Source organism: Aedes albopictus, chromosome 3 (assembly GCF_035046485.1).
Source record: "Aedes albopictus strain Foshan chromosome 3, AalbF5, whole genome shotgun sequence".
Lineage (NCBI taxonomy): Eukaryota > Metazoa > Arthropoda > Insecta > Diptera > Culicidae > Aedes > Aedes albopictus.
The window spans coordinates 434,970,137-434,997,981 of NC_085138.1; the positions used below are offsets into that span (position 1 = coordinate 434,970,137).

The 27,845-nt window shown below is 42.9% G+C and overlaps 2 protein-coding genes and 1 long non-coding RNA gene across 3 annotated transcripts in view; 1 reads left to right on the forward strand and 2 right to left on the reverse strand.

Annotated features, from left to right (window-relative positions):
- Positions 1–27,845, reverse strand: part of LOC115268044 (toll-like receptor 6) — a 104,816-nt gene that overhangs the window by 33,545 nt on the left and 43,426 nt on the right. The window lies entirely within an intron of this gene.
- Positions 10,704–13,915, reverse strand: LOC109414046 (tigger transposable element-derived protein 1-like). The gene is made up of 2 exons (XM_062858334.1): positions 13,886–13,915; positions 10,704–12,254 (listed from the first exon to the last, which is right to left on the reverse strand). The coding sequence occupies exons 1-2, from the start codon at positions 13,913–13,915 to the stop codon at positions 10,704–10,706; spliced, it is 1,581 nt and encodes a 526-aa protein (XP_062714318.1).
- LOC134292095 (uncharacterized) lies at positions 21,326–22,126 on the forward strand. The gene is made up of 2 exons (XR_009999460.1): positions 21,326–21,821; positions 21,891–22,126. It is a non-coding gene; the product is annotated as an uncharacterized LOC134292095 (long non-coding RNA).

Consider the following 27,845-nt stretch of genomic DNA (forward strand, 5'->3'; position numbering starts at 1 on the left):
CGAATCGGTCCGACGATGACGATGACGTCGACGACGACAGGTGGAACGAAATTAATCCGGATTCTCGAGAGTGTTTACGAAGAGTTCTATGTGAAACAGCGCGCAGTATGATGGAACCATCAGGCATGTCAGTGCAACCTGTACTGGAATGTTTGGGAGGGGGCGGAAGATGAATGAATTGGTATTTAAATCAGAATCTCATTAAAAATGTACTCAAGCGGAGTGGTTTGTTGGTTGCACCGGGTGATGTTTGGAATGGCAAATGAAGTGGTCATCGCAAGTGGTGTGGGATAAACGCAGATGGGTTACGCAATTTATTCCGAGCGTGTTCGAACGGTTGCCAGGGAGTTCGATGGTATGAGTGAAGAAGGATCAAGAGCATGAGTGACATGCATAATGCGTGCAGTTGAAGTACGTTTGAGTGTCCATTGGACTTCGGATGCATTATATTATGCACGGGAAATGTATGACGCTATAAATATCATTATCGATTAAATTGAATGAATCTGCGAAATCTCGATAAAACAGTTTTGACATACTGGCAGGTAGAAATATCAGAGCATGAACTTTACTGAGACTGAAGGGATATCTTTAGGTCAAAAGTGAGCAGTTCGGCTTACGAGTGTTTACTACTGGTACATGACGCTGGAGGATAGTTAACACTAAACAAGGCAACTTCCAAGATTCTTCCAAGAATTCCTCCTGGAATTTTTCATGGTTCGTCTTCAAGTTTCTCAAAAAAAATCTCAATAGATGCAAAGCAAAACAAAAGCAAACCAAAGATAACCGTACACATCGTAGTTGCTACTCTGTGATTGACCCGAACAATCAAAGTTGCACAGAGATCCAATGAACGGTGCTTGGGACTAGCTACACACTCTCAATGTGCCGGCCACGTCCTTACAGTCATCGGGAAAGGGGAAGGAATGTTAGTTCGACAACCGTTGTTACTAGAAATCGTGGAATCCACAGCATCGCCACAATCGGGAAGGAGTATTTGTTAGTAGGGTGGGTAGGGTAAGGTGTGGATCTTGGAGACACCTTTGGTAGGTGATATGATCCACTAGTTATATGAAAATAGACGACATGGTCTTCATCCCGATTATGATTTATTTTTTCACGATAGTAAGGGTAATGCACATACGTCTACGATCGTTCTATACTAAACGCGTCAATATATTGATCGACTTTCTCACAAAAGTAACCGCGCGCTTCTGATTTCGCATTCAATATACGCGTCCCCATCTCCCTACCGAGAAAACCGACCGGCTTTCGGAAATAGTTGCGCAATTCCCACAGTATTGAATTTGGAGTATACGGAGAATAAACTTTCAAGCTTAGACAGCTATTTTCGAATTATGTATTCAACTAAGAGTAGTCCCATGGTCACAGGTAACAGTGATTGACAGCCGTTGAGGTAATTAAGACAATTATTTTAAATTTGCTCAATGAACGTTGTGAACTGCAATCACTTTCGTCTAACATTTTTATCTCTTCAATATTAGGCCTGCACCAGAACTACAAGATTAATTTGCCGATATTACAGACTCCAGGAGTCTTCATGGAAGCGCATTGGAAAAATTACCCCAACTTCTTCTAGTTTGTAAAGAAGAAAAAATTGGAATGATCTCACCCAGTTCCATGTCGTCGGATGACCGCAACCCCATCGCAACTCTCAAAAAAATCTCAATAGATGCATCTTGAAGCTATTCCAAAGGTTTCCTCTGAAATTCCTTCTGAAATTTCTCAAGGAACTCTGCAAGAAATGGTTTCAAGGATTGCTACATAAGTTTGGTCAAGTAGTTCTAAAAAAATCTGAGAAAAATCCTGCTGGATTATTTTCTAAACTTCATCCAGGAGTTTTACTTGGGGATATCTCCAGGAATTCTGCTTCAAATTTCTCAAGAAATTCTCCTAGGAATTTCTCCAGCGGGTTCTCCAAGAATTTCCCCAAAATTTCATCAAAAGATGCAATTCCAGGTGAAATTTTTCACAAAAGATTCAGAGATTTTTTTCGGAAATTTCTCTGGGGTTTTCTTATAGGAATTTAATATATTTTTTTTTTTTCAGGAACTCTATCAGATTTTTTTTGTAAGGATTTCTGCAACGGATCCTTGGATAAAGAGTAATATATTCTGGAATTCTCTGAGGCATTTTTTTTTTGGAAATTCTTGATATTCTTCTGGAAGCTTTACCAGGGGTTTCTCTAAAAGTTCCTTCAAGTATTCCTCCAGGAATTGCTAAGGAGTTATTCATATCTTCCTTCAAGGAATCTTCCAGATTATTTTCCCGGAGATGCTTCAGAAATTTCTGCAAAGATTCTTTCAGCGATTCATGCTGAAATTATTGTAGAATCTATTTCTTGACACTATTTGAAGAATTTTCCAAGAAATTCTTCAATGAATACCTGCAGAGAGTTCTCCAGTTATTTCATTTTTTTGTTTAAAGGTTCTATATTGAATTATTTCAAGATTTTTTTTTTTCTTATTTTGCCAGATTTCCCTTAGAAGTTTAGGTGATTTAAGTGTACCAATACCTTCAGAATTTATATTGGTTCTTCCAGAGGTACCTCCAGGGGCTCTTCCAAATAATCCTCCGAGGGACCATTAGATATTACTTGAGAGGTTTCTTCAAGAACTCCACCAGTACCTTTACCAGTAATAACTGCAGTGAAATCTGCAGACATTTAAAAAAAATCGAAACCCCCTCTACGGATCCCTCCAGGAATCTGTCCAAAAATTTCTCAAGCTATTTTTCCTTGAATTTAATTGCATAGTTTCTGCTGAAATTTCTCATAGGAATTAGGGAGAATTTGAATACTTTTCAGATATTCTCCCAGGTATCCATCCAAGAATTTCTCCACAGAGAACACAAGCAATTGTTTCAAGAATGTTTGCTTAAGATTCCCGTAAGAATATTTTCAAGAATTTCTTCAAGATATCTTCAGAGGTATAATCAGGATTGTTTAAGGTATGCCCTCGCATAATCCCCCAAGAATTTCCCTAAAAGTTCCTTCATGAATTCTTTCAAGATTTAATCCAGTATTTTTTGTGAAACTTCAGGACGAATTTCTAAAAAAATCACTGGAGGGGTATTTGAAAAAGTTCCTTCTAGGATCTAAAAAACTTCTTGGAATGGAAGAACCTGTAGATAAATTTCCAAAGAAATCTCTGCAGCATTTTAAAAGATTTTATCAAAGGAATTTCAGAAAAAAAAACATGGACTAACTTTTGAAGAGATACCATGCTGAAATTCCTGAAAAATCTACAAAATTCTGAAGCAGTCTCTGGAGAATTGTTTGAAGGAATTTTAGAAGGAACCCCAGCAAGAATTTTTGAAAGAATCTCAGAAGGAATTTCTGAAGTAATCCTCATTATCCCAATGCCTGTAGAAATCTTAGGAAGAACTCTGGAATATTTGCTTACTCTCAGTGAACACCAAACAAATTTGGTCTGAAGCATCTTCTGATTAATGCACGAGACGCTGTGACGAGAACTGCTCCAACGGCCACTTGTGGGAGACGGATGCATGCAAACTGCCCATTCGCCAGACTATTCTTCAAAGCTTCATTCAAGGTTTCTTATGACTTTCTTACTGAGAATTGAAAGAAATTCGTGATATTTTTGGTAGATGCCTTATACTATCTTGGCGTGTACTCAGCTGAATAAATTTCAAAATTTGTAGCAAATTTCATAAAAAGGTCATTGTAATGCATCGGCAGTTTAATGACAAGATGAGTGACAAATTAGTTAGTTAGTCAAGGTTCCCCGATTTCAGTGCCCCTTCATTCCCATCCCATGGATGAATTCCTGGAGAAATGAAGGAACCGCTTGAGAAACTTTTGAAGAAATCCCTGCAGACATTTCTGAAATAATTATAGGAATATTGAAGAAGTCTTTAGAGATATTTCCGAAAGTATCGCTGATGAACAGGGACATTTCAGGAATCCATAGATGGGTTTTCTGATGAATATTAAGGAGGAATAGTTGAAGGAGCACCTGGAAATTCCTGGTGAAATACTCACAAATCCTCTTGAGATATTATGGATTCCTGGAGAAATTTATAGAGAAATTCCTAGAGATACGCTTGAAGGAAATCCTGGAGGAATTTGAGAGAAAATACATAACGGAAAACCTTGCAGAATTTCTGATGAAATCTCTGTGTGAATTTCTGCAGGAATCTTCCAGCCTTCCTGTGAAAATCCTTATGAGAAACTCCGAAAGAAATAATTCTGAAAAGAAATGTCTTGAAAGAATATCTAAAAGAATGTGAAGAAATCTTGGAAATTTCTTTAATAACACTAGTTTACAGCATTTTTGAACTCGGTAAGCTGATGATTATTTTTGGTGTAGAATCATGCCCTGAGTTCGAAAACGCGAAAGAAAAAAATTACAGTAGAGCGGAAATTTTTTCGACTTTCCATACAAGGTTGATGATTTGAAATCGATTTTTGTTCTATTTTTAAGCAAAGTCGTTCACTTCAAACATCGCATTCTCCGTAACCAATGCTCCGATTGAGCTGAAATTTTTACTGTAACTCGCCTACATATGATATGTCAAATAAACGTCGAGAAAGAATTTTTAAGTTGGGTTTTTCTTATTAAAAAAAATACATTTCTTCAAAAAACTTTGGGAATTTTGCTAAAATTTAAGAAGATTGTCCCTAAAAATCGTCAATATCTTAAATTTCATCAATCTGACGCAAAACCTGTATTCAGATGATCGAATGGTATTGTATTCAGCTTTCAATTTATGGAAAAAGTTTTAAAATTGGTTGAACAAAACGCAATATATTTGAATTTTAGTAAATTACATATTTTGAAAAGTTGTAAAACTCGATATTGAGCTAAAACTCAAAAACTGTTCTACTTTAAATTTTTTGAAAGTCGGTTTCGAAATCAGCACTAAATTGTGCTTCAAAAATTTTGGTCGTTGACAGAAGTTCACGACTTTCATTTTATTTTGTAAACTTGTGTAATCTCATGTAGAATTTCTAGAGCAATCCTTGGAGAAAATTCTACGAAAAAATTGTGAAGGTGTTCTGATTTTCTGCTTCTTAATGTATCCGTGAACCATTTTCTAAAAAAAAAATCAAGTAGTATTTTTAAGATAGTTCATGGAAGGTATTGATGAATGCTTTGAAAATTTCTGGAGGAATCTTTTTGAAAATATCTGAAGAAATTCATAGATGAATCTCTGGAACAATCTATGCAAGAATTTTTGAAAGGAATTTTTAAAGAATTTTCTAAAAGAACCCATGCAACACTTTTGGAAGCTATCCATGCAAGACTGTCTCAAGAAGTTCTTGGAGGAATTTCTGGAGGACATTCCAAAGTCCAAAGGAATCCCTAGAAGATTCGTAAGTGATACGAGTGATTTTGTGCAAACGGTTTTTTGATGTTTTCAAAAAATGTTTATTATTTTCTTTGCTTATCTAGCATTGCAGTACAAGGCTCAAGCGTGCGCAGCTTTTTCTTTTTTCTCACTCACTCTCGTAAACAATCACGCGAAAGAACCAGATAATAGACGGGGTACTTTTCCCCCTCTTTTATCTCGCTGTTTCTTGCGTTCAACAAAATGAACGAGCGAGAAAAAAGAAAAGGCTGCGCACGCAAGTGGCACAAGGACATTTTGAAATTTTCGAAGGAAATTTTGGAAAATTTTCTGAAAATCTCTGGAATAGTTTCTGAAGGCTTCGCTGAAAGTTTAATTAATACTTCGGAGCTGGAAAGTCTAAGATGACCCCGAGAAATTTCTGAAGGAATATCTGATGGAATTTTTGAATGAATCCCTGGGAAAATTTCTGCTCAAATTCAAGTATATTTTTTGAAAAAAAAAAATGGATTGATTTCAGAAATAAATTATTCAAGATGCTTCGGAAAAATGTTTTGTGGAATTTGTAGAAAAGGAAAAAAACAAACAAATCCCTGAAGAAAATTTCCAAATGAAACCATGGAAGATTTTTTGAAAGAAACCGTGAAAAAATTTTTGATTCAAACAAAGTTACGAAATATTTTTTAGAAGAATTTTCTAAAGGAATCTCCATCAGATTTTCAAAACGAATGCCAAGATAAGTTTCTGAATAAATATTCAGAGAAATTTTTGCAGTAATCCCTGGGCTAATTTCTCAAACAATTCCTGGAATGATTTGCGAGAAATCATGGAGGAATTGGTGAAGCAATTTAAGCCAGATTTCGTAAAAGAATTGTTTGTGACACTTCTGGAGGACACATGAAAGATTTTCTGATATAATCTGTAGCATGATGATTTGATTTGGGAAGTTTTCATCGGAGACCGTCGTAATAAAGCTGAAAATTCCGGATTCACTTACTTTTATCTAACACCGCAGAATTGCAACAAGAGGCGACCGAGCAGAAAGTGGTTCTAACCTGCACTACTCGTACAGAAAGATCGTTCGAGAAATATAGCCCAATCAGCAATTACGCTTTATCAAGTGCTTGTAACGAATCTCTAAATTTTCGAAGGAACCTCTTAAGAAATTAAAAAACATCAAATGCTGACTAAATTGAGGTATATGTACATGTACCATTGTATCTACCACAGCTGATATTATCTGCTTTTACATACATATTTTACTTTTTACAAGAATTCTTAAGACTAGTCATCTACCTTGTCTGAGATGAATTAATTTCATAGAAAAACAAATGTGAAAATGAAATTTTGCCAATTTCATACCGGATCAATCGCTTATGTGATTTACTGTTTAAGTGAAGTTGAGCAGATCTGCCAACCAAAAAAAGCATCTCTGTTCATCCCCAGTCCTCAGCACCATACCAAAACCTCGTCCAACACTGTCTCATGACGGCTCATCCTCACCACCGCGCCGCTCTGGAATTATGGCACTGTTTATGATTATGATGATTGTTATTATTGTCGCAACAAATTGCGGTGGTGCACACATTTCTGCGCGCCTCTTGTTTTTATTTTCTCTCATTGGCCGACCACTAGGTAGCTACTACTGCTGATGCCAAATGGGATATGATGCGTGAAATGGCAAATTACTGAAGCGAAACGGAAACAACGAGTGGTGGCGATGGTGGCGATCCGAAATCTCGTGCACTTGGGATTATTCCGGCGGTGTGAAGCATTTAAGCTTATTCGGATCGGTTCCTGTGTGTCGGTCGGTACTGTATACTATTGTTGGATTGGGTATTGCTTGCACAGTGCCTACGAGTTGTGCGGTGTGTAAGCTGGTTGGTTGGTTGGTTGAGCCAGGGCCGGGGGGAAGAAGGTTAATCCACTCGAATGGGTTGAAAATGGACCCGGACTAATAATTTATGGAAGCAGGTGCCGAGGGATTTCACGCAACCGGTCGATTAGGCACCGGCCGGATACGGTTCGGAAGGTTGGAGGATTTTTTGGGGAATCTCTTGACGTTGGGAGGGGTGGAGGTAAATTTTAGCAAACTCGCCAATTAGGACCTAAGTGCTTACAATTTTGGCCTCCTCTGCTTAGGATTGATGTTATGGCTAATTAATGTAAAATATTAGATTTATGGCTTCCTAACTTTACTTAATTTGTCAGAGCCCAATTTACCATCTTGGCTGCCGCCACACAATAAAAAAATGTGAAATTGTAAATTTTGTCAAAAACCAAAAAATGGTAAATCGACAAATTAAAAGGAGCGTCCAACATAGCTCTAATCCGCACAGTTGGATTTAAGAATGTTTTTAAAACAGTCACAGAGCCTTTTTTGCTATACAATGGAAGGATGTATTACAATCTTGATCAAATGTTCTGACTCTGCCCTGTTTTTTTTTTTTTTTTTTTTTGACAAATCTAATACTGGAAATAAAAACTGAACGTAGTCATGGTTTGTCAACGAACTTTGTGTCTAAGTACTGTTCTAGAATTCTGATGGAATCATTCACTATATTGCATTCCTCTAGATCTGCCACGAATTCCAGATTCTCAGTCGCGAAAAAATCTCTTTTTCCGCAATTTTCTATAAATTTGTAATTGAAATCGAAAGCGTCACCGAATGAAATGATATGTTTTTATTAATTTGGATTTTCGGTCACCGGAATTGTTGCGTCGTCGTCGCCGTGCTGGATTAAATTGGTATCACGTTGTTGAGCTCGGATCCAACATTCGAACCCTCGAAATGGCCTTTCCATCGTTTTCGATCCGATAAAAATGAGAGGAGAAAAATATCGAGGGAACAAACCATGAATGAGGTCCATCAATGCGGGAATTTTTGAGTGACATTTAATTGTCCCAAATCAATCATGTAACGAACCACATAACGAAGGCCGCCGCTCCGTTTGGTAGTGAGGCATCCTTCGGGCCGGGCCTACAATCACCTTCTTGGTCGAGATGGGAAGAACCCAATGAATGGCAGGTCACAGACAATTTGTGTTCCTCGCAAGTCTTGGTGGAAGAAAAATCATATCTCTCGCCCAGCCATCACCAGCCTCATCCCGCACCAACGTCTTATTAATTCTCAAATCTGTTCGGCGTGTCTAGGCTTACCGCATATCTCTTTCGAGATGTTGAGGCAGGCAGAGAATGAAACTAAAATCGCATTCTACGAGGGAGCCTTCGACCGGCCGTCCCGTTCGGATCGATACTGGAATGGAACCGAACCGAGAAAAGGCCAACTCGGTTGTTCATGAGACGTCGCTGGTCGCGCGAGCGAAGGGTAATGCTGCTGCTTGCGAAGAAAAGAAGACGAAGACCTTGAGGAGCTCTAAGAGTGATCACGTAAAGTGTCAATCATTTGGGATTTAGTGTTTTGTCTTGGGTCGGGAGCGTCTGCACCAATTGCTCTGAGCTCAGTCAGGCAGCAGTGTGGGGACCAGACCAAAGCACAGTCCAATTTGTTTTGTTTCCTGATGATCTCTCTGGATCAGCAAAGAGGATTTGGTTAATCTCCTGCCTGTGCTGCGTTTGCGTTTGGGCATTTGGGTGAGTTTTTGTTTTCTCATTTACCTGGACTCTGAAAATTCAGCCGGCGAAGGTTAATTGGAATCAATTCATAATGTTTCGCAACACTTGCGAAGCCAAACAGAATTATCGATTACAGTCTAGACTCCTACTACACGGCTTCCGTCTACACGGTCACCTATTACACGGATTCCTATTACACGGCAGTCCGTGTTGTAGGAACCTCAGAGCTTATGGGATTTTGCCTAATTGGGGGTGTGAGTGAATATCTCAGGTGTGTTACAAGATAGCACCATACTTTCTTTGGCAAAGTTGTAGTACTAGAATAGATCTACCATCCAATACCTACTAACATCCAATTAGTTGGCAATTTGGCCGCTAGAGGCGCTATGTAGAATTGCTTGCTATGTACATTCGTCAGTAGAAGCACTTATAAGTTATAACATGCGATATCTCAAGATCTACTTTATTTGGAACTATGATGTCTTCGGCAAAGTTGTTCAGTAGGTCAAGAGCAATCTGGTGATACACCAATTAGTTTGTGATTTCACCGCTAGGTGGCGCTAGTCGTCAAGTAAAGTTTCAAACTTCACTATCTCGGGATCCAGAGCAGATAGAAAAATGTCGTCTTCGGCAAAGTTCCTCAGGAAGTCAAGAACTATCTGGTGATTCAACAATTGATTGGTGATTTTGCCGCTAGGTAGCGCTAGTCGTCAAGTGAAGTTTCAAACGTCTCTATCTGGATATCCAGAGCAGATAGAAAAATGTCGTCTTCGGCAAAGTTCTTCAGGAAGTCAAGAGCTATCTGATGATTCAACAATTAATTGGTGATTTCGCCGCTAGGTGGCGCTAGTCATCAAGTGAAGTTTCAATCGTCTCTATCTGGAGATCCACAGATGATAGAAAAGAGTCGTCTTCGGCAAAGTTCTTCAGGAAGTCAAGAGTTATATAATGATTTAACAGTTAATTGGTGATTTCGCCACTAGGTGGCGCTAGTCGACAAGTAAAGTTTCAAACTTCTTTATCTCGGGATCCAGAGCAGATAGAAAAATGTCGTCTTCGGCAAAGTTCTTCAGGAAGTCAAGAGCTATCTGGTGATTCAACAATTAATTGGTGATTTCGCCGCTAGGTGGCGCTAGTCATCAAGTGAAGTTTCAAACGTCTCTATCTGGAGATCCACAGCAGATAGAAAAGAGTCGTCTTCGGCAAAGTTCTTCAGGAAGTCAAGAGCTATCTGGTGATTTAACAATTAATTGGTGATTTTGCCGCTAGGTGGCGCTAGTCGTCAAGTAAAGTTTCAAACTTCTCTATCTCGGGATCCAGAGCAGATAGAAAAATGTCGTCTTCCACAAAGTCCTTCAGGAAGTCAAGAGCTATCTGGTGATTCAACAATTGATTGGTGATTTTGCCGCTAGGTGGCGCTAGTCGTCAAGTGAAGTTTCAAACGTCTCTATCTGGAGATCCAGAGCAGATAGAAAAGGGTCGTCTTCGGCAAAGTTCTTCAGGAAGTTAAGAGCTATGTGGTGATTTACCAATTAATTTATGATTTCACCGCTAGGTGGTGTTAGTCGTCAAGTTTCCAACTTCTCTATCTCGGGATTCACAGCATATAGAAATGTGTCGTCTTCGGCAAAGTTCTTCAGGAAGTCAAGAGCTATCCAAGTAATCCCACATTTGAATGATGATTTCGCCACTTGGTTGCGACAATGTGATATTTTTCAACAAAAGGATTAAGTTCATTCTCTCGTTTTATTCATATTTTGGAAATAAAAAAAAATGCAAACAGTTAATGAAGTTTACTTTGTCTCTTCCTCTTTCCATTCTGTGAGCAGACGCTTGAGCTGGGGATGAAATTCTTGCATGATGTCCTGCATCTTCTGGCTTCGTTCCATATTACTGTCCAGTGCACAGAAGCTTTCTAGTTCGCTCAGTTGTCTGATCCTATTATCAATTTCTTCAGCATCCGGTGGTGGGACAACGACATCGATCTCGCTTGCTGGTTCTGGCTCCAAGATGGCAACAATTTCATCCACTGTTGCCGGTTGATCCCTGATCATGTCCTTTATGTCATCACCCGTTAGTCCTGCCGCTCCGAAGTCTGCACCCATCTGAACAATTTCGTTCAGTACCGCTTCGTCCTCGGTTGGTGGCTCTGTTTGTTCAAAATAGCTGGGAAGAATTTTCTTCCAGCAATTTTGTAGTGTGGATGGTTTGATCTCCGATACTGCTGCTTGCACACAATCGAAGCAGTTTTTTAAATCAAATTTCTTCCACGAATCAATCAATGACGAACTGTCTTTTTCTGATGAATGTAGGATGTGTCGGTAGCTTTTTTTGATGTAGAGCAACTTGAAGTTTCTAATTATGCCCTGATCTAGGGGTTGAATCAAGGATGTGGTGTTGGGAGGCAGATAAAGCAGCTTCACGTTGGGATGATCGAACGTTGTCGGATGCGATGGCGCGTTGTCCAGCAATAGAAGAGCCTTGAAACCGATATTCCGTGAACGGCAGAAGCTTTCAAGTTCCGGAACAAAACAATTCTCAACCCAGCCATTAAAGATGTCCTGTGTCATCCAACCTTTTTTATTGCTTCGGTAGTGCACAGGAAGGTTTGAATGCATCACATCTTTAATTGCCCTCGGTTTAGCCACATTATTAATGACAAGAGGCTTTGTCATCAAAGACCCAGCAGCATTGGAACAAAAAAGGATTGAAAATCCCTTTTTGTCGGCCTTTGCTCCAGGCATTTTCTTAGTATAATCCGAGACGTATGAATTTTGGGGCGTTTTTTTGTAGAAAAGTTTGGTCTCGTCGCAGTTGAACACTTGATCAAGACAATACCCACCAGCTTTGATTTCCTGTTCAACGAATGCCGGGAAGGTTGCAGCAGCCTCAATATCAGCTGAAGCCATTTCACCATGCAGACGAACGTTGTGGATTCCGTACCGCTTGCAGAATTTCTGAAACCAGCCCTTGGAGGCATTGAAAGGCTTGATATTTCCCTCAGCTACTCCATGCATTTTGTTGTAAACGGAGTAGAACTCCAGAGCCTTTTCTGTGATGTAATTGAAGTCCACTGGAAAGCCACGCTCGGTGTTGCACTCAATCATTGAATTCAACGCGTTTTCCATGTCCAAAAAAACGGGATCCCGCAGCCGATGAACTTTTCCGCTTATTTTGGAAGCAACTGGCCCAATCTTCTTTATATCGCATTTCTGTCGGATGATTGTACGAATGGTGGACTCGTTTACATGTAAATTGGCTGCGATGGTTGCATAGGACAGTCCTTTTTCTTCCACATCTTCGATAATCTGAAGCTTTTCTTTCAAACTCAATGATCTTCGTTTCTGAAAAAAATGAAACGAATTTCATTTGTAGAGTGACAGAGTTGTACGACAACAATGTATACTGCGATTATTAACAACAATCAATAATTATTTAAGTTTCATGAATCCTGACAGGAGTTGCATTTATAAAAAGTATTTATTCAATTTGACAAAAAATGTCGTGCTCGGTAATAAATTACCGAGTTCCCAATAGCTGATCTGTCTCATATGCTCGGTGTTCGGTAATCCGCATAAAAGAGACATACATATGCTTTGTTTGTCTGGTGGCCAAAGACAAAAATGGCTACCACGCAATCAAAGCTTGCAAAAATTCAACATCTTGCGTCCATTGTTGCTACAGGAGCGATGCGAAGCACTTAGATGCGATTCTCCATCTGCTTTGCATGAGTACGTGCAATTAGAAGCAAAGAAGGAATTGCTGAGACTTACACGTGTTGAAAAGTTTATGCCAGGTGATCTTGTTGGAACATTTCACAATACTTCCAAAATAGGCCAGTACAAATGCCACTCGTTGTTTTCTTCAACGCAAAGCTTCGTAATATTATTGAGTTCGTTTCGTAAAAAAATCACTTCGACTCAAAAAAAAAAACAGATTTGTTTCTCTCTTTTTTGTCGGAATGGTATAAAACAATCTTTAAAAATAGCACACATTCGTCTTCTTGAAGATAACAGGCTTCAAAATAGGGTATGTGTGCCATCAGCAATCTCACGCTTCCATTTTCATCCTATTCAAAAACAAGCGATTACGGCACCGATTGATTCCGTTCTTTTTGTTTTCATGGGTGCTCACTTCTAACAAAAAATACAAAAATAAGAAACAAAACATACAGCGCTTCAATCGTTTGTTTTTTCGTATGATGAAAATGGGAGCCACATGCTTAATAACCAATACCCTACGTATCTTTTGTTTGATGCCTACCAGTACTAGCCATTCATCTCGTGACGCCTATTAAAACCGTCCAAAACAACCAGAACGCTTCACCAGGAGTAGAAAATTATGCAAACATAGATAAAAACAAGTACATACTTAATGTTTAAAGCTCAACGAATAACGCAGTCTTTATCCATTTCCAGTTATAACCTCACTTTGAATCCCAAAAACAACATTAAACCAAGCGTATTTATGGCCAAGAAGTGCGACCATACTTGTATCTTGTCACTTTAATTTGAAGAAGAGAGAGTTGATTTCGCCCTTATTTAAACTCAATCTAGATTTTATTTCGAAAAATGTTTTCGCACTTATCTTTGATTCTCAGCAAGTTTTGTTGGAAACGCTTAGCCTTGCCACAGAACGCGCCCGAAAGATTTACCCTGGCTAAATCTGTTTTTGCAGCCGCCGGGTGTCACGGATAATCAGCCGCCGGTGTACAAATAAAATGGGCGCAATCTTATCACCGTGAATGGCCTTTGGCTAAAATCATAAGGATCTAAGTAATTAAGCTGGGATATACAATACTTTTTATATTGGTTTCTTGTTCCATCGATTGTTTTTCAAAACTTAAATGTGTGATTTCAATAGAATTTAAAACAGTAAACTGGTTTTAAGGCCAGATTGTCAGTTTCTTTCATAAATAAACTTGCGCTTGAGCAGTGTGAGCATTATTACGATAAAAACAAGTCGGAGTTCCTACCTTCGCTTTTGTTGTCGTTTCCTGTGACATGATGTTACTTTTCACACTATCTTTAACACAAGTAAGAAGTTGGATTACCGAAAAGCTACCGTCAAAACACGCACAAAATCACCGCCGAAATACGGAAATAGTTGCAAGCTTTCAGAGAACACACGCTACAAAACGAATAGCACAGTGATACGCTTCAATTAGGCACTAATACAACTACATAAACAATTCATCTGTCAAAATCATTATGCACTGAACGAAATCAGCCATTCTACATTGATTTTTTTTATTTGATATTCAGCAAATTCTCAAATGGAACAATTAATGATTAACTAATGATTGCGTTGATAAAAAAGATTGGGTCGTTCTTAGATAAGAGCAATTAGCAGATAATGGGTAGTAAGGCGCCATCCACAAATTACGTAACGCTCTAGGGGGAGGGGGGAGTATGGCCAAGCGTTACGGCCCATATAAAAATTTTCGGGTTTTCATACAAAAAAGCGTTACGGAGGGGGGAGGGGGGGTCGAAAAATGTCGATTCTAGCGTTACGTAATAAATGGATGTTGCCTAAGCAGAACGTGAGAAATTTCTTGGCCTATCCCAATGCGTGGAATACTCAAGCAAGGAAACGCTCAAGAAATAAGCAATCGTTTGATTTTATTGTCGCGCTCATCTTAGATTCTCAGGAAGCTGCATTCGCAACGCGCAGCCTCAGATCGCGCCAGACCGCGCCCGTATGATTTGTACACGGTGTGCTCCTTGGCTAAAACTGTTTTGCAGCCGCCTGGTGGAGCTGTCAGCCGCCGTGTACAAATCAAACGGGCGCAATCTTATGGCGGCTGACTCAGATCAACAGGATCTGAGTGATTAAGCTAGGATGCACAATACTTGACTTTACACTTTACAATCATGAATATTAAACAATACATAAGTTAAGCATAGACTGAAAATTATAGCAGAAGCTACAAAATAACAGCCATTTACCGTGAGATGATACTGTCCGCTCAGGAATCAGTCAATCATGCGTACTGTTTACAGATTTTGAGACACATGCGCTTGAAATTTGCATGCAGTAACGTAAACGAGGACAGCTACGCTCAGTCGCAGCGGAAGCTTCTCTCTTTCGCTCTCTGTGGTCGAAGCTGTACAACAGTTTGTTCCTTTATGGTGGAACATGTTTATCTTTGATTGCCTTCTCTTCAGCTTGGTGAGAACAGGGGTGTAAGGTCCTACCCTCTACGCTCACCCAAACATGCCCACCTGCGCGCCATCTACTGTTGGTTCTAATTTGCAAACATCTTTTGTTTAATGGTTTTATAAACATCAACAGTAGCACAAACATAGCGTTTTTCTCGCGATTTTGATGCTTATGATCAGTGTTTTCGGTAATTATCAAAATTTCTTGAGTCATAGTGTTTTATTTTTTATCCTCTCATTTGAGAAAAATAATCGCCCAAGGAGTTTTCAATATTTAGCTGATTCTCGCACTCCAAACAAAACAACAACAAAAACAAACGACAGTAAAGTCTAATATTTCACAATAGTGAAAACAGAACAGTGATTTTTTCGGAATGGAATTTTTCAATCTAATATGCTGAATATAGAGCATCACAGACAAACGGACATATCACTTGGAACAAATTGCGCTAAAATTAATCGTCACAACAAGCTGTGTTACGCAAACCACTCAGTAGGTGGCGGTAGTGAGCAAACGTCAAACAGGAGCAAAAACGATGCGCCGTGACCGAGTGATTTACGAACTACAAAATATTTGAACTAAACGTTAAGAGGGTAACGATGAGAAGTGAGTGGAGTGAGACGTCTGTTTGTCTGTGATATCATCTTTTATGTTTAAATCACATACCGACTTGATTTTAGCATGATAAAACGGTACTAAATCCAGTTTTTCAATCGAAAATTGAATTTTTCTTATTAAGTAGTTACGTCTTTTTACTGGTTCTGAAACATGATAGAGGGTAGGCGTGAACTCTCACTCGGAAGATCTGAGTTCGATTCTCATATAAAGATTTTTTAAAGTTTCTCTGAAAATTCGGTGCTATGAGGATCGTAGCAAGCCGTGCGTGCGGGCGGTTGTGTTTTCGAATCGTATGTCGTGTTTTTCTCGTGTCTCCGTTATTTGGATTTTCCCTTCCGAATCGTGAAACGGCTGGTGGTGCTACGCCATCCGGCGAGGTTTACAAGTAGTGCTTGCGTAGATACTGTGATTGCAGTTCCGGTGCTACAAGTGAAAGGTTCACGTTTTTCCGAGGGGGGTAAGCTACGCCATCCGGAAGTGTTTCGTTTGGAAAGTGCGCGTGACATTTGCCTGGACTGTCGACTTGGGCATCGTTTTGAAACGAATAATTCGTTATTGTATTAAGTTTTTTCGTGCCGAAATCCTGCAAATCTTTCATTTTCCGTATTTGTCGTGAGTGTTTGGGCGGTGCCGAATTTAGTTGTGTGGGAGAGTTGTGAAACTACTTCAAAAATGGGATGTTTATCATCGTGTGAGAATTTGTGTTGACTGCGTGCGCGACGGTGGTGAGACGAGGAGCAAGCCTGACTGCGCTGTAATGACGTCCCCCTTAACACCGAGAAACAGCAATTTCCAGATAAATCGGTGAGACCGTTTCAAACTACATTTTCATTTTTTCCTTAAGTGGGCATTTATAAACTTCGAAAACTAATTTTTAGTTACGCATCGTTTCCCTCGCACCCAGTTTGTTTCATTTCAGAGAGCGAGTAAAGGCGCTTAAGCCTAGGCATTAGGGCCAGGACACGGACCAAATACCTGTGTTCCATCCCAGGAAGCGAAGGACCAAGGGGTGACATTAACCTTCTTAGCATCGTCACCCCCATCGATTTTCACTTATTTTGCTTTCTCAAAAGCTGAGTGGTTGGTACGAGATGTCCCCACTTAATGGCTTTATTGTAAAAAAATAACGCTGCACAGTAGGCCTGGCCGCTTTAATGCTTGTAATGCATTTCCAATGTACTGCAAACATTAATAATGACAAGAAAAATGGTAGAATTAGTCGATTCTATCATTTTCCAGGATTCTTTCAATGAATGGCTGTGTATGTGTAGACTAGACTAGACTAGACTAGTTTCTCTGAAAATTCGGTGCTATAATTAACACTTCTCTCTCAGCAATCAGCAGTGTAATTTTTAAGATCACGCGTAAATTTCTATTGAATACGATGGAGGTCAATTTGATAAATTCAGTTCGTCATAAATTTACAGATTTTGTTCGTAGTTTATAGTACGGAGCTGAGTAGAAACGTCAAATCAAATGTGTTAAGGACAAGCGTCTTGAAATCCCGCTTTAAAAGCGCATCAGAACTTCAGACGCACAAATCTCAAGAAGCAAGCTTCAAACAACAGTACATTTTATTATTCTGTTCTTGCTCACTTGTAATCAGCACTTTGCTGAAAACGATATTTTTATATCTGCTTTTCATCCCGAGATATAGCAGTTCAAAACTTCAAACTAACGTTACCTAGCGGTGAGATCCCCAACTAATTATTGAATCACCAGATTGCTCTTGACTTCCTGGAAAACTTTGCCGAAGACGACACTTTTTTATCTACTCTGGATTTCGCTATCTCGGAGTTTAAAACATTACTTGATAGACTAGCGCCACCTCGCAGGGAAATCACCAATTAATTGTTGTAACATCAGATAGCTCTTGAGCTCCTGAAGAACTTTGCCGAAGACGACACTCTTCTATTTGCTCTGGATTCCCAGACAGAAAAGTTTGAAACTTTATTTGACGACTAACGATACTTAGCGGCGAAATCATAAACTAATTGGTGAATCACCAGGTTGCTCTTGACTTTCTGAAGAATTTTGCCGAAAACAACACTCTTCTATCTACTCTGGATTTCCAGATAAAGAAGTTTGAAACTTTATTTGACAACTAGCTCCACCTAGCGGCGAAATCACAAACTTGTTGTTAAATCACCAGATAGCTCTTGGCTTCCTGAAGAACTTTGTCGAAGACGGCACATTTCTATTTACTCTGGATCCCGAGATAGAGAAGTTTAAAATTCTACTTCACGACTAGCGCCACCTAGCGGCGAAACCATAAACTAATTGCTGAATCATCAGATAGCTCTTGACTTCCTGAAGAACTTTGGCCGAAGACGACATTTTTCTATCTGCTCTGGATTCTGAGATAAAGACGTTTGAAACTTCACTTAACGACTAGCACCACCTAGCGGCAAAATCACCAATTAATTGTTAAATCACCAGATAGCTCTTGACGTCCTGAAGAATTTTGCCGAAGACGACATTTTTCTATCTGCTCTGGATCCCGAGATAGTGAAGTTTGAAACTTTACTTGACGACTAGCGCCACCTAGCGGCGAAATCACAAACTAATTGGTGAATCACCAGATTGCTCTTGACCTACTGAACAACTTTGCCGAAGACATCATAGTTCCAAATAAAGTAGATCTTGAGATATCGCATGTTATAACTTATAAGTGCTTCTACTGGCGAGTGTACATAGCAAGCACTTCTACATAGCACCTCTAGCGGCCAAATTGCCAACTAATTGGATGTTAGTAGGTATTGGATGGTAGATCTATTCTAGTACTACAACTTTGCCAAAGAAAGTATGGTGCTATCTTGTAACACACCTAAGATATTCGCTCACACCCCCAATTAGGGTAAATCCCATAAGCTCTGGGTATCCTACAACACGGATTCCTACTGCACCCTCGAACCAACCGTGTAGTAGGAGTCTAGACTGTATATTGCTGGATTGTTGGTTGTCTGTGGATTCAGTGCTGGCTGTGAATGAAATGTGGATGTATGGCAAGTATAATGATGTACTTTGCACTGCTTGACGTCACATGAATTGAGGGTCTGGAAAGTGCTGAGTTTCTTGTTTTTGTCAGGTGAAACCTTTTCCACTTTCTGGCGTTATGTTCCAACTGAGACAGACACTTCTTTTCAGCTTTCTAATTTACCATTTCGTATTGGTACATCGTATGAATGTTAAGAATATTATCATTGAAAAAATATCTTGAACGGACCGATAATCGAGTCTACTACCCTCACTATTGTCTTACTGAATATAACTTAAAACTTCTAATAATCCAATTTTCCAGTGCAGTTTTCAACATATATGTAGTTACATTGAACAATACCCTACCGAATGTAATTTCTGGTTTGTCTGTATTCTATGTTCCTAATCGATTTTCACAATTATTATTATTTTTTAAAGTTGCATACCTGTTTGCAAGGATGGGAACACTCACATGCAAAGAGTTACACTCACTTGCTATTTTCTCTGCTCAGAAGCGTGCAATCAAGAAACGATGTATGGACGACTTTTGCAATGTGGTTTTGTCTAAAACTTTGCCGAATAGAGTAGGTGTCGCACACGTATACCGAAGTCGTGAGGGAGCTGCGAAGGCAACTCTCCACGAGGTGAATGTAAATTACACTCACCTCGTGGAGAGTCGCTTTTACAACCCTGTCACAACTTTGGTATGCGTGTGCGACCCCTACTCTATTCGGCAAAGTTTTAGACAAAACCACAATGCAAAAGTCGTCCATACATCGTTTCTTGATTGCACGCTTCTGAGCTGAGAAAATAGCAAGTGAGTGTAACTCTTTGAAAGTGAGTGTTCCCATCCCTGCCTGTTCGATCTTGGATCTTAAGAAGAAAAGACGATCACTGCTTTTAGATTTTGTTGATACTGCCTAGTTTGACTCGCTACTGTTAGTATGGGTTACTGTGGCGTGGCTCGATTCTGTTTTGATAAACGGTTGGCGTTCGTCATTTGAAGTGGGGGTCAGAGTGAGTATCGTTGGGCATTCATTATCCTGAAACTGCATAACTTTGGATAACAAAATTGAACGAAATTCATTTAATCAATTCTATCAACAATCGAATTTGTTTATGCATAATCACGTGCCTTTTAGGCTCCCAACGGTGCCATGTGGAGCAGCTATGACTGGAGTCGAAGAAACTCCGAATGCTTTCGTTGATTTTTCGAAGCCGAATTGGCATCAAATTAAGATCATGGAGAAGACTGCGTCGGAAAGATTTACAGCACATGAGCGATGCCAGCACCAAGCCCCCAGTAAAGGTCATTACTAACAATGAAAAATTCTGAAGGAATCTCTAAGGGTATTCCTGAAGGAATACTGAAGGAATCATGGAAGGAATTTTTGAAGGAATCTCGAAAGAATTTTCAAGGAATGCTGGAAGGAATCCCGGGAGAAATTTCTGAAAAAAAAAATCCCGGGAACAATTCTAGAAGGCATCGCGGGAGAAACATATGAAAGAATCTCGGAAGAAATTCCTGGAAGGAATTCCTGAATGAATCCTTGAAAGAATTCCTGAAGGAATCCTTAAAGGAATCTTGGAAGGAGTTCTTGAAGGAATCCCAGAGGAGTTTTTGATAAAAAAAAATCCGGGAGGAATTCATGAAAAAAAAAACAGGGAGGAATTCTCGAAGGAATCCTGGGATTACCTGAAGCATCCCGGGAGGAGTTCCTGAAAGAATCCGGGAAGAGGGGAAAATTCGTGAGGAATTCTTGAAGGAATCCTGAGATGAATTCCTGAAGGGATCTTGGGAGTAATTCCTGTAAGAAACTTGGGAGGAATTCGTGAAGGAATTCCTGGAGGAAACCCGGAAGAATTTTCTAAAGGAATCCTGGGAGGAAATCCTGAAGTAATCCCGGGAGGAATTACTGAATGAATTCTGAAAGGAACTCCTGAAGATATCCCGGGAAGAATCCCTGAAGGAACTTACTTACTTACTTATAGTCCTGGGCCCCCACAGTCCACTGCAGTGGTGCAGAAGGTCGTATCTTTCATTTTCGGTTTCTGTAACGGTTTTTGGGTATCGGAAACAGTAGCTTATTGGCCTAAGGTCTCCTATCCACCGTGATGGTGCTGCCACCTTAGGTATAGCTTCCGGTGGAACAGCATTTCACACTCAGCCGCTGGATGCCAGAACAGACGCTGTTTGAGCCGCACCTCCTTGATGAACATATGCTCGCGACGTACCTCCTCAATCTAGCTGAAGTCAGAAGGTCAACAGTGCCCAGGCTGCACTTCCAGCTAAGCACACAACTCTTAGCTGGCGGTCTTTGTCATCGCTTGACCTGTGGAAGCATGAGGTAGGAACTTGTGAGGACCAGTGCTATTTTGGACGCTCCCCTTTGTGACTTATCGTTTTGCAGCCCTGAAGGAAGCCCGGGAGGAATACCTGTAGGAATGCCGGGTTGAAAACATGAAGGAATCTCAGGATGAATTCCTGAACGAATTCCGAGAGGAATCCCAGAAGAAATACCTGAAGGAATCTTGGGAGGAATGCCGGAAAAAACCCCGAGAGGAATTTCTGAAGCAATCCTGGTAGGTATTCTTGGAGGAATTGCGAGTTATATTCTTTAAGGGATCCTGGGAGTGTTACCATTCTGGTACATTTACCCTATAACCCAATCCAGAGCAAGCGAGTAGATTAAATATGAGAGGAGAGATATAGCCATACTAGAGTTCATCATGAATTATCACCCAATAGGGTGAGTATAACAGTTATAAATTTAAATAATATGTATATAGCTAGGTAAGCCACTCCCAGAAAATCAACCGCCAAATTGAATAACAAACAAATATTGTTAACTTACTCTACACAATTGAACACATGGCACTTATGACATCGGAATCCCGGGATGACAGAAGGATAAGGTGGGCATTGGAAATATGAATAGGATGTAGGGACAGGAAAGATGGACAACGAGAGGCTTTGGGAGGAGGATGAGGATCGTGGGAAGGTCTATAAAGGGTTTGGAGCACAAGATCGGGTCTTTTCGACTTGAACCTCCGGAGGAATAAGATCGAGTTTTTACAAATACCAGTGATTCCAAAGCGAAAGCTTAGTTTAATAAAAAAGTTACGCTGTGCATATAGCAAATTAGAGTCAGGTATGAAATTAGGAGTGATCTTGTGAAAGTGTTCCAACCCTAAGACCCCCATCCCTCGTGTTGCTATAGGACCCATTAGCGTTTTGCTGAGAAACCCTGGTTATCCAAGAAGGGTAGCGAAGCCCGACCGAGATACCGGCACGATCGCCGGTGAAGATTTACCCAAGCCACCTAGTCGCCATCTTGGGCCCGAGTTCCCGAGCCCACGCCGAGAAGCAGAGCATCCCACATCCCACATCGAGATTCCGTCATCGCTGGCCAGCCTACACATTACACCCGACACGACACACACACACACCGAAAAAGGTAAAATAAATCTGTATTGAAAGTGAAGTGCGGTGTTTAGTTTCTTTGTGCCCTGATCAGTCCCATAGCGAAGAGCCGGCCCTGGGAAAAGAGGTGGTTGTTACCCGCCCCAGAAAACTTCCGTGGCTGAGACCAGAAGCCTGGGGAACCCCTGGTGATAAGGCCCGTCAGGCCGCGTCACCTGTGATCTAGATTGTTTTATAACAGGAGAAAGCCTAGGAAGAACCCTGAATTGATTGATTGATTTGTCTTTATTAGAGAGACTTTCAGCCCTTGGCTGGTTCGTCTCTTTCCTGAGAAAGGTGAGCCAGAGGGGCTCACCTGGTAAAAAGCTACAAAGTCTGGCAGTTTACATATCATTCGGGTATGTGGGGGCCCAGAGGGGGCCCCCGGGGAGAAAAAATACATTTCATTTTTGTCAAAGATTTTGTTTGCTGCTGTCCGTTTTCCTTCGGTTTATGGTGCCGGTGATGTGGGCCCGAGAGGCCCGCCGCTCACCGGGGGAAGGGGGTTGTATGCCGGTCAGGTTGTCCGTCCTATCCTGTGGGGTCCTGGGAGCCAGCGGCTCGCCACGGGCCATTCCGGCCAGGGTTGACACGAAGTCCGTTTCCGACTGGTTAGCCGGGTTGGGTGTGGTTGGGTACGAGGTTCCAGGCGGCTTACAGCTCGCCTCGGGCCGTTCACGGCCGGGGTTGGCCTCGAAGAGCTTCTTGGTGCGTTGGATGGCTCCTCCCCATGGGGGGCCATTGAGGATCCGTTGGGACCGCGAGGTAGGCGGAGTTGTTTGTTGGCGGTTTGTTGAGAAGGGGGTGGGGCTTACCACTCGGATCCCGGGATCCCGAGAGGTCCGAGGTGCCCACCGGTGGTCCACGGTTCTTCGCTACTGGTGCCGACCTTGAGGGTCGCTGTGGTTGGTGGTATGCTGGGGGGTGGGCCTTACCGCTCGGATCCCGGGAAATCCGAGAGGTCCGAGGTGCCCACCGGTCCCGCCAGCGGTATGGCGCTTCTCAAATCTCGTGATATAGGCCAGCCTCTTTCAAGAAGTTTATAACTTGCCGCTCACGGACTTCGTCATTCGAAAGTGAGCTTGGGATGTCGCTGATTTGGTGTGTTTCTCGGAGGTTCCCGAGTGCCGGGCAGACGCACAGGAAGTGCTCTACCGTGTTAGGGGTGTCGCAGTTTTCGCATTGCCGGCGGAAGCCGGAGTTTCCGGCGGCCATGTTGTGGGACGCTCTTGTGTGTCCCGTCCTGAGTCGGGACAGGATGATCTGGTCCCGCCGGTTAGGGAGGTCTTCTCCGGGTTCTATGCTTGGTTTTGCCTTCCGTAGGAAGAGGGTCCGATTCCGCCACCACTCGTTGGCCCAGGCTTGTCGGATGGTGTCATTGACCCATTTCTTGGCATCGTCCGCTGGGATTTCCCGGGTGAGGTAGGGGCTGTTCCGGCCAATGCCGGCCAGGACATCGGCGCGTTCGTTGCCGCGGATTCCGCAGTGCCCGGGGACCCACATCAGTACCGTCCGATGTTCGGCAGCGTCTAGGGCCGCCTGTATGCCCTGGATGAAAGGGTGCTTGGCCATTACGTTGTCGATGGCGGAGATGGCGCTGTTAGAGTCGGTTACCACCAGTACGGCACCGTCCCTTGGTGCTGTGATGGCCTGGAAGATTCCTGCTGCTTCGGCCGAGAAAACCGAGCACTCCGCCGGGAGGCGGTGGTGTAGTTCTGGGTCCGTGCCGTGGACACCAATGCCCACTCGGTCCCCCAGTTTAGAGCCGTCGGTATAGTAGATCGCGTGATATTTGTATCGGCCTCGGATCCTCTCCAGGAAAAAAGCCTGGAGTTCCTGGGGTTGAGCTTGCCGTGCGAAGCGGCTCTTGATTGCTCGGTCAATTTCTGGTGCCCTGGCCGACCAGCTTCTCGGTCCGAGCCGGTGGAGACCTGCCACCGGGGGAAGCGTGGCGTTGGCCACGGATTGAAGGGCCAGGTTTGCTTGCCCGCTCAGGAAGCAGCCTTGCCCATTATCCCGGGTCTTCTCGAGGAAGCCTATGGCTCGGTTGCAAATTGTTTGGGCGATTTTCTGCCGGAAGGGAAAAACACCAGCCTCGACGCATGCTGCGTCGGCGGGGGTCGACGGTAGAAGGCCGGAGATCGTTCGAATGGCCCGGTTATGGATGGGCCCCAAAACCTTGATCAGGCGTTCCCGGGCTCTGCACGTGATTTCGATCCCGTATGTTAGGCGGCTGCCTATCACAGCGTCGGTGACCCGGAGGTGGGTGGTCCGATCGCTCCGGGTTCTCTTGCCGGAGATGCTCCGAAGGAGGTTCAACCGGGTTTCGCAGCTCTTTCTAACGGTATCCAGATGGGCTTGTAGGGTCATGTGCCGGTCAAGGGTGACCCCGAGGATTTTCAAGGTTTTCCTTGTTGGGATCACTTCCTTATTGAGCGTGATTTGCTCCCGGGGCAACCGGTGGTTGCTGTCACAGATGTGTAGTCTGGCCGATTTGGTGGCCGAGATTTCAAAGCCGGCCTTGGCCGCCCACTTCCCAACGGCATTCGTGGCTGCTTGGGCCTTCCTTCGTATTGCCTTTGGGTGCACGCCGATCACGATGAGGGTGATGTCATCGGCGTACACCTTTAGGTAGACACCCCTCGGGATGGTCTCAAAGACCCCGTGCATGGCCACCAGGAAAATGGTGACCGCAATCACGGATCCTTGTGGGACGCCAGTTTCTTCCTCTCGGGGGCTACTTCGGCAGTTTCCGATGATTACCTGGAAGGATCTCCCTGTAAGGAAGTCCTTCAAGAATTGTAGGAGGTTTCCGGTAACTCCCCAGTGAGCTAGCCTAGCCAGAACGTCAGGGGTCCAGGCCCGGTTATAGGCCTTGGCCAGGTCCAAGGATATGATCTCAGCATGCTCTTTGCGCTCTAATGCATCGTCCAGCGTTTGGCCCAATTCGGCCAGGAAGGAACCGGTGCCGCGTCCGGCCCGGAAAGCGTGTTGCCGTTGATATAGGTGGCCGTTAGTTTCGAGGTATTCCACGAGACGGCGGTTCGCCATCTTTTCTACAACCTTGGAGGCGCAACTGGTAAGAGCGATGGGCCGATAGTTGGAGACTTCGTTAGCAGGTCCAGATCCTTTGGGGATCGGGACTACCAGGCTCGTTTTCCACCCGCTTGGTAACGATCCGGAGGCCCAAATGGTATTTATGGCCTGCAGTAGGCTACGCTTACAGCTGGGTGGGAGGTTTCGAATCATGGGGTATCCGAGCTCGTCAGGCCCGGAGGATTTCCCCTTGGCCCTGCTGAGGGCGAACTCTAGTTCATGGAGTTTGAACGGGAGGTTGAACTCCTGGCCCCGGTCGGGGGGAACGTTGAAACTGGACAGGGCGGTCCGCGGGGATGGGTGGGTTTTGAGAAAAGAAGCAGGGTATTTTTCCATGGCCGAGAGCCCATGGAAGTAGTCCGCCATCGCCTCAGCGATCTCCTGTGGATCCCTGGTGGGCGATCCGTTTAGGGACAGGCAGATCCCTTTTGTTCGGCGTTTCCCTTGGAGTGAATTGACTTTCTGCCAGAGCTCGGCCGACGTTTGCTGGTCATTGATTGAGTCCAGGAACTCCTTCCATGACTTCTCCTTGGCTTCCCTGATCTCCTGGCGGCAGGAGTTCCGGGCGCTTTTGTATTCTTCGTTGGCCAGTTCTAGTTCCGGATGGTCCGGCGGGAGTCGATCTTTGGCCCTTTTCAAGGCCCGTAGCTTTTTTCGGCGGAGTTTAACCGCCGCCTTGGTGGTGCTGTCCCACCAGTGAAGAGCGCGTTTTCCCGGGTTTGGGCTGGTCTTCGGGATGGCCTGCCCGGCGGCCTGGATTATTACGGAAGTGATTTCTTCCATTGTGCAGGGCTTCACGTTGTCGAAAGCATCCTCTACGGCCGCTTGGTAAGTCGTCCAGTCAGCTTTGTCGTACAACCACCGGGGCCGTCGGGTTGTTTCCGGCGGATTGTTGTCGCTTAGGGCAATAACAATGGGCGTAAGAACCCTGAAGGCAATCCCTAAAAGAATCCTGAGAATAAATCCTGAAAGAATTTCAGAAAGAATTTCCAGAGAAGTCCGAAAAGTCCCAAAAAAATGACCACGTGGTTTATGGACAGCCCCTATATGGTAAGGGCTCGCAGAGTTTCATGGCTCAGGATCGGAATTTTCGTGATGACTTTAGCGTGTGTTTATATCCTTTCACCGATGAGACAGATCAGCACTGAATTGGCATTCTCATACGAAAAAAAAAAAAATATCTAGGTAAATAACACCAGCAAACAGCGGGGGAAAAGTACGCTACAGACATTTCAACTCACTGGAATCAGTTTGCGCAACTGTTTAACAATGAAATTAATTAATTAGCAAACATCTCACAGCCGATTGAACTTGACCTTCCGCTTCAGAAGAAGCAAACAAGTACCTACCATGAATATTTAAGCTCCCTCTAAGTATTAGACAAACAGAGAAACATGCTAAATTGATCGGCAGCAAAGCATCCCCATCTCCCTCCGTGTTGGAAAATCTCAAAGAGTCATCAACCGACAAAGGACAAAGTTCTTCCACCTTGAAGGAAGCCCGAGCCCGGAAACTTTTCCGGGTCCCCCTTTTTAGGCACTTTCGAGTACTGACGACGACGCAAGATACTTCTCCTACAGTGTCTGCCTCCCCTGTAGTTGTCTAACCGAAAAGGACTCTTACCGAAACAAAACGGAACAACACGGTACTGCGGTGGTGGCGGCGGCGGTGCGCTGTGGCGTCTTCTTCAATTTCGCCCGAAGGTGTCAAGAGGGTAATCGAATTTCCTGGCTTCGCCCTGAAGGCTGCAGCAGCGCAGCAACAGCGTGTCAGCAATCGATGAATAAATTTCTGCGTTTCCAAACGTTGTTGCCTGTATGACTGCCAAAAAGCGATCGATTCTTTCCGCAGTCAGTTGAGTTTGAATCGTTATCGGCACACACAGCTCAGGATCTGTTGGCGAAATTGTGGACTTTCCGACGGCGGCGGTGTGCGAGGGAGGAAACTCCATTGCCATTCATATTAAGGAAATTCTAAGATTCGCGCAAAGTGCAGATACATTTCCGAACCGGAGCCACCCGGGAGGGTGTGAAATCGAAAATCGATTTGAAGTCACAGCTCAGACATCCCAATCACACTGAACTGAGGAGTGTCGTTGGTGGCGGAGCAGGAATGTACGCCACGACTGGGAATTCAAGAGGATGTCTTGGAGAGGTATGAGAGGTGTGAAGATGAGTCAGTCGGAAGAAAGAATAAAATTCCTTCATTGCTTCGGGGATGATGTTTTGCATTTTGTCGTTCACCTTCTGGCGAGAAACTTTGCATTGTTGTGTTTGGGGGGTTATTTTGGGAGGAGAGTGTAGTGGAGTTAGATTGAACGAGAAGTGTCTGCTCAGTATAGCTTACCTGTTATACAGGAAGTAGCGACAGTAGAACAGGATGCGGTGGGCAGCGTATGTTTTGAATGGCGAAAAACATTACGCTTCGAATTCAGTTGGTCAATGGCCGAATAGTGATCGAATTGGCGCATGGATAAACTTGATGAAGGATGACGAAAAAAGGTTGAATCATTTTCTATTGACCACATGGAAAATTTCATGCCATTTTTCTATGTAATGTTCCAAAAAGTTTGTAGACATCAATTGATTCTGAAACATTAACTTGAACAGAAATATTC

Coding starts and splice junctions, on each gene's coding strand:
- LOC109414046 (XM_062858334.1), bottom strand. CDS start 13,915: ATGTCACAGGAAACGACAACAAAAGCGAAG. Junction 12,255..13,885: donor AAACGACAACAAAAGCGAAG/GTAGGAACTCCG, acceptor CATTTTTTTCAG/AAACGAAGATCATTGAGTTT.